At 40.7% G+C, this 7,656-nt stretch overlaps 1 protein-coding gene across 1 annotated transcript; it reads right to left on the reverse strand.

The window, feature by feature from the left end:
* Positions 1 to 2,937: 2,937 nt before the first annotated feature.
* LOC136261158 (uncharacterized) lies at positions 2,938 to 7,446 on the reverse strand. The gene is made up of 3 exons (XM_066055130.1): positions 5,515 to 7,446; positions 4,172 to 5,454; positions 2,938 to 4,108 (listed from the first exon to the last, which is right to left on the reverse strand). The coding sequence occupies exons 1-3, from the start codon at positions 7,444 to 7,446 to the stop codon at positions 2,938 to 2,940; spliced, it is 4,386 nt and encodes a 1,461-aa protein (XP_065911202.1).
* Positions 7,447 to 7,656: the final 210 nt, after the last annotated feature.

The following is a 7,656-nucleotide window of genomic DNA, read 5'->3' on the forward strand; positions in this document are numbered from 1 at the left end:
CTGGAAATTATAGAGCATGAGAACTGAGGTATAAATAATTGGGAATAATTTGAGCATAATAGGTAAGTATTGAGCATAACTTTAAGCATAATAGGTAAATGTTTGAGCAGTGCAGCATAGCATAATAGGTAAAATTATGAGCATAATAGGCGGGTCCCTAGAGCTATCACTATGATTGTTTGTTACTACAATTGCCAAAAGTTGTAAGTGTGTGTGTACATTATGCTGATGTACTGTAAGTGTTGCTCTAATAGAAAGGCTTCAATATTCCTTTGCAGTGGAAATAGAAGTCTGTGGCTAAGAAGATGAGTATTAGTTGAGCCAATAGTTTAAAGCATATATAGCTAAAGCAGTTTAGTTTAATGTAAAAATGATAGGACAATTTACTACTACTGGATATTTGGACATAAATGATTGGAAGTTGTAATTGATCCCTATAGGAAATGAATACAGTACAAATATAAGGTAACATTAGGATTTTAATAGGGATCATTCCAACAAAAATTGCTGAGAATGGGGGATTATTGTTTGAACTGCAAATGATCTCCCTTAATGACCTTTTTGTAGCATATTTCTTTCATCATTAGTAAACTTGCAGATCAAAGGAAATAATGGCATTGGATATCAACTATAAATGTACTCCCTATACTATCTACCACAAAGTAAAAATTACTTTGCATGGGATTTGTTTTCGTGTTACAAGTCCTAGCAACATAATTATTATGAAAATATGCGAAGCTTATGTCAACTAAATATATCCACGATTTTATGGTTACGTGATAAGAAGGTAATAGACAAAGCCATTATTGTTTATCTGTGAACTTTGCATAAAGTAGTGGGATACAAAGGAGGACACAGGTTAGTGTATGATTATTGTACCTATATCTAAGGGCACTTGTCTGGCTGAAATCACGTCCAACAGTGAAAATTCAAGCCTGTAAATTTTGAAGTATACTTGTCTGACAGCATCAGTCAGTCAGGCAGTTAATTAGTTAGCGAAAAATAGAAAAATTCACTAAATAAAAATTGAACTTTCACAGCACATTTGACTTTTATCTGTACATGACATATGCCAACCAACCTGGACGCATTGTTGTGTAGAGATTTTAAGGTGAGTCAACAGAACCGTTGTCAGATATCACATCATGATCACTGGTCTCAGTCAAGTCAGTCAAATCTACATACATGTAGCTTTAGTAGGAAAAATAATAATGTGTATTGCAACATAAACTTAAATGTATCTTGCATATCTATAACTCTGAGAAAGTAATGGTTCAGTCACCTGTTGGCCATGAAGTGACATCAATGTGATGGGAATGTGTACAGGAGGTTGTTGCGAACATGAAGAAGGCAATGAGCTTAATATTGGTAGAGGTGGTGGAAGTGGTGCTGGTGAAAGAGATGCTAATGGTGATAGAAGTGTTGGTATTGGAAATCACAGTGATGATTCCAAGAAGTCAGTCTATAAATTAAATTACAGATTTGCACCACCTCTACCTCATCGCTGTCCTTTTCAGTAGTATAGTGAAGGTGTACCTGTGCCAGTTGTGCCCGATTGGCTAGAAAGGTGGGCCACTTGCTATGGAGTCTGTTTAAAAGATGAGCTTTGTGACTGTACAGTTAATGACTTGCTTGGAGGTACGGAAATAGAAAATTGGATCATTTTACATTGGTCTTTGAAGGATTGACTGAATTTCACCTTCCTGTCATCTCTGATTCATGAAAGTAAAAACAGCTAGCAACTGACAGAGCTGATATCTGGAGTGGCCAAATTATATCTGATAAACAAAGTTTTGACATTGGACCTTTATCATTGACTCATGTTTTGTTGCATTCCTAACTAATTTCTTTTTAATTATAATTGGCTAGTACGTGACTTGGCTACCTTTTTTGCCTACACTGCATGACTATTAAAATGAAAGACCAAATTACAAGCCAGTTGGATGTATATGGAATTTTTATTAGTAATGTAGCAAGGCATAAGTTAGTGGTACAAAACTTTGTTTATTTTACATAGTTACTATAGCATTAATATTTATTCTAGTTGTTACAAATCTCTGCTCTGTTGATTGCCACTTACTTTTATGGATCTGCCCTTGTTTTTAGCCAAGTTGCTTTTGCAGGGAGATTTAAAATGCACACAACTTTTAGTATTTATGATATGCATGTTTGCTAGCAGTTTATATTATACTGAATGCATTTTTTACTGTAGTGGTTTTTATAACATTTCCACTTGTGTCACGTATTTTTGGAAGTTCTTTGTTGTGTTCAGATTGCAACTACCTAAAAAGCACAACACAGCGTGCATACTTTTGCGATATTCAAGGTGAGTTCTATGAAGAAGAATTTACAGATAAATACACATGCACAGTAGTTATATATTTCCAAAATCCACACACACAATATTGTACATATGTACAGTACCACTCAAATGTAACATCGTCTTGCGAGAGTGTGAGTGATTAAAAGACTTGCTAATTAAAGGGTGTGACACCTATTGCACTCGCACGTATTCATCCCGTTTCATTTCGGATAAATACTCACAAGTGAAATGGGTGCTAAGCCCTTTAATTAGCAAGTTTTTTAATTGGTCACACTCTCATGAGATGACATAAGCGGTATCGTATGCTGTGTATAAAGTAACTGAAAACACTAAAGTGAAATTCCTAGAAGGGACTTAATGTTGTGCTACTTCTAAAAGCCAGGCGCGGGTAACTATCTATGTACACTGGTGTGCACTTGTACACCTTGAAAACTGTGAAGTTGTATACTGTCTCGGCTTGTGATAGGGTAGGGAAGCGGACAACGAACTCAAGTGACACGTACTCACACTATTCTGATTCTAATTGAACAACACTACACACAGCTCCAATTACAGCACACCAATAATTACCTAATTACAAGCGCTAATTCTAAATACAATACTATATAAGCTAGTCAGTCCTCGACATCCTCCGGGGCCGGCGAAAGTAGCAACCTTGTCCACTTGTCTATGTTCTGCCGTGCTTTAGCAGCAGAGTTCCTTGTAGGTCGTACCGGTATGTCTCCAGGAAGCTGACTAACACTGCTGGTGGCTGTATCTGTGGTAGTATCCTGTACATGATCACTGTTGATGGAGGATACTTCCAAAGGGTAAAGTTTTGCAATTGGTCTATTAGTCTTTCCTCCACTATATCTGATGTTTGCTGCTCTAGTATAGCCATCTTTTCCCTGTAATAGTTGTTCGACTACTGCCATCTTCCACTTGGCTCTAGGGATATCGTCATGTACAAGGACAATGTCTCCAACTTTGACTGACTGTTCATTGTGTCCAGAACTTGTATGGCGTTCTCGAATAGATGTCAAATATTCTTGTTTCCAACGCTGTTGAAAGTGTTGGAGTACTTGTGCATGCCGAGCAACTCGTGTTCTTAGGTCCATGCCAGTGGATGTACTACCATAGTCCGGATCATCAATTTCACTGCCATCTGTTGATGGATAAGGTAAAGTAACAATTCGGCATCCATACAAGAGATGTGCTGGGGTGAGTGGTTCTGGATCACTAATATCAGAAGATATGTACGTGATAGGACGGTCATTAAGAACAGCTTCAATTTCAGTGGTCATAGTCTGTAAGCCAGTAAGAGAAATAAATGTCCTTCCAAGCACCTTCTTTAGTGTCATCTTGGTCAGGCCTATGAGGCGCTTCCAGAACCCCCCATACCAGGGGGCTCTCTTTGGTATAAACCGCCATGTTGTCCCTCTGTTCTTCAATGTGTCTTGAAGCGTTGGCGAACTAATCAACTGTTCTATTTCAGTCGCTGCTGACAGGTAAGTAGACGCATTGTCAGAGATCATTGTTTCTGGGAGAGACCTACGGCTGACGAATTTGCGGAAGGCTTGCAAGAAGCTGTCTTCTGTCAAGTCACTGACTACCTCGAGATGGATCGCTCTAGTGCTGGCACAAGTGAACAGACATATATAAGCCTTCACTTCTCCACTTCTACTTCGCACATAAAGGGCACCCGTAAAGTCTACCCCAGTGGCAGTAAAAGGTGGGGCAAGCTTTGTTCGCAACTCAGGTAATGGGGGAGAATCTGGTATCAAGTAGGGGTTTCCACACGTCTTCCTGCATGGTACACAGGCTTTGAGAATACTCCTGACACATCTGCGTGCTGATAGAATTCAGAACTTCTGCCTCAGGGTGGTTACAGTGTGATTTACTCCGCCATGTATTTGAGTGATATGGGCAGCCTGTAGAATCAAGTTTGTCATTGTATGTCGTGGTGGCAGCAAATATGGGAACTTGGTTGTTCTGCTGACAGGCGCATTGTGGATCCTCCCACCACAGCGGAGGTATCCCTCATCATCGAGAAATAGTTGCAATTGGCGTACCAGTACAGGACATTTCTTGTTGTTGTGTACACCAGACTTCAGGTATTGTATTTCGCTTGGGAATTGCAGCTGTTGACAGTTCAGTATCCATTTGAACTCCGCTGTACTCAGTTCACTCACACTCAAAGTTCCTGCTTGTTTATCTGTGGGGTTTCTCAGGTTGGTAATAAACCTCAAAACATAACTAGTGATGCGTAACAGCTTAGTTAAACTACTATACCTGGAAATCTCAATGATCTTGTGGATCTCTGTAGTGAGTTCTGGAGGCTCTGTTGGTACAAGGTGATCAGTTTCTTCTTCAATGTCAGTTTGTAAATGTAGTGTCAAAGCTGATGGATTCCATTGTGGCCACTTAGACTCATCTGTTAGCCAAGATGGACCATTTGTCCAAAGAGAAGATGACAATGCTGCACTGGTTGTTCCTCTGGTTACAAGATCAGCAGGATTGTCTCCTGTAGGGAAGTAATGCCACAACGTAGCAGTATAGGTAAGAGAAATTTCCTGTATACGGTGGGCAACAAATTGTTTTAGCTTCTTTCCACTATTGAGCCAGTGGAGAACAATCTGGCTGTCTGACCATAGGTGTAATGAAATGTTGTAGTGATTGCCAAGTGAGTCCAGAACAAACTTGCCCAATCTTGCAGCAACAAGAGCTGCCATTAACTCAAGTAGAGGAAGAGTAAGTGGCTTGATTGGGGCTACACGAGTTTTTGCGATAACAAATGATGCATTGTTGTCGTCACAAATGTAGACTACTGCCCCATAGGCTTTCATACTTGCATCTGCAAAAATGTGAAGGTGTGTGGTGTGGTCATCACTATTGCTCTCACTAGGAAAATAGCGTCGGGTCAAGGTGGTTACTGTAGCATTCTGAAGGTCTGTCGCAATGTCTCTCCACTTGTCTCTCATCTGCTGTTCCAGAGGTTCATCCCAGTCGACAGATTGCTGCCATAATTCTTGCATAAGTAGTTTGGCACGGATGGTAACAGGGGATAGGATTCCAAGTGGGTCATACACTCTAGAAGAATCTTGTAGAATGCTTCGCTTAGTGACAACAGAACTGGTAATTGAATCAAGCAACTTTGGGATAAAACATATTCAGTCCGCCGTGGTATCCCAATGTAATCCAAGTACATTTACCACCTGGTTCTCATCAATGACTTGGCTATCTCGTGCGATGGCTTGTAGTTGTTGGCTGTTAGATTCCCAGCTTCTAAGATTGAAGTTGGCCTCAGACATGATTTTCCTTGCTTCATGGAAATAACTGACAGCTGATTCTTCACTTGGGCTTCCTGATATCACGTTGTCTACGTACAAGTTCTCTTGCATGTCATGAGCAATCTCAGAATCATGTTTGTTGAGGTGAAGGCGTAATGTTGCTCCAAGCATAAAGGGAGAGCTCGCAGATCCGAATAGGACTACCTTAAAACGATAAGTGTCGAGATCACTCTCAGGATTTTGTGGATTCGACAACCACAAAAAACGAGTAAAGTCTTGGTCACTGGCATTAAGTTTGACATGCAGGAAAGCCTTTTCAATGTCAGTTGACAGCCCGAACTTGTGAACACGGAAACGTAGTAATATGGAACACAGATCATTTACTAATGATGGTCCGATCTCTAAACAATCATTAAGACTCGGATGATTTGCAGATAACCGACAGCTACAGTCGTATACTATTCTGATGGGCGTTGTCTTTGACTCCTTGCTCATGTGATGGTGTGGAATGTAATGTACTGGACTATTAGATGGTGAGGAATCAATCTTCTCAATAAAGCCTCTTCTTTCTTGCTCCTTGATGATGTTGTTGTACATTTGTAATAGATCAGGCGTGTTGGTGAGGCGGCGTGCTAATGCTCTTGTTCTGCGTGCACATACTTTAAAGTTGGTTGGTAAGGGGGCGTGGTCATTCTTCCATGGATATTTGACGACATAAGAGCCGCTTTCATCTTGAACAATTGATTTGAGGTAGTTATCTGTGAACTGGTTGCATGACTGTGGTTGAGCTGGAAGTGTTCCAGCAGACTCAATACTCCAAAACTTCTCTATTGTTTGCTCTATACTAGGACTAACACTGACATGGAAGGTGCTGACAATCTCTGTTCTATGATTTGAGAGGTGTAGTGGGCCAGATAAAAAATATCCGAGTTTTGATTTAACGGCAGTGGGACCATCTCCCCTTATAGTGTGATCACCAACAAGTTTCCAGTAATGGTCAACACCAATCAGCAAAGATATTTCAAAGTGTTTGTCGCCTGTTATAGGGTGTGCCAAGGTCAAACCGTGTAAATAAGGAAGACTGGTTAGTTTAGCATGTGAGACAGTTTGAAGTGGTGCTGCAATTCTTGGCACTACTAAGACTGATAGAGGTATTAACTCGCCTGTCTTTGCAACAATGTTGATCAAAGCCACACTTAAATCTTGTGGAGTCATGGAATCAGAGCCGAATGGTGCCAAAGTGATACTCTCTTGTCGCAATGGTGTTAAATTTAGAGTATTGGCCAGCTGTTGTGAAATAAACGATCGTTGAGCTCCCTCGTCAAATAAAATATTGGCAACAGCACGAACCTTGTCGGACACCACTTCTGTTACTGCTGTTTTCAACAGACAAATTGAGTCACCTTGGTTAAACAGTACTGATGATTGTGGGTTGGAAGCTAGTGTTGTGGTGACAGGGGTAGTTACATTGGAAGCTGGTGGTGTGCTAACTGGGGGAGCAGTTTGCTTGGCTTCTATTTCATTGGGTCTGGTGTGTTGGATTGGTGGGTTACTGGATTGGTTGCCAATTAATGGTTGTCTATTGGCGTATGCCTTACAGACACTTGTATGGTGTTTATGAGAACACTGTTTACAATGGTTGCGAGATGTACACTGTGCCACCCTGTGCTTTGCAAGGTAGTTAAAGCAGAGCCCTTCCTTCTTAATGTACTCTAAACCTTTATGGTGTTCAACAATAACATTGCAATTGGTGGCAGAGTGAGCACCCCTACAGTAAACACACATACGGTCCTTACCCCCAATGTTGGTCTTGTGACGTTGTACTTGAGCACCAGTATGAAAGGAAGCTGTCATTGATGACGAATCAGGTGATTGATAAGAACTGTAGAGACCCGCTTCAAACACTCTTATTTCTTTAAGAATAGCCTTTCTAAGGGAGTCAATGGACCATTCAAACGTTGGGTGATCTCTGGCCAGGTTTCGTCTGGTCTCAACTGATAATTTCCCCAAGTATGATTGGAACAAGTAAGGCACCATAGGAGTCCTTTGATTGTCCAAGAGCTG

Source organism: Dysidea avara, chromosome 7 (genome assembly GCF_963678975.1).
Source record: "Dysidea avara chromosome 7, odDysAvar1.4, whole genome shotgun sequence".
In the NCBI taxonomy this organism is placed as follows: Eukaryota; Metazoa; Porifera; class Demospongiae; order Dictyoceratida; family Dysideidae; genus Dysidea; species Dysidea avara.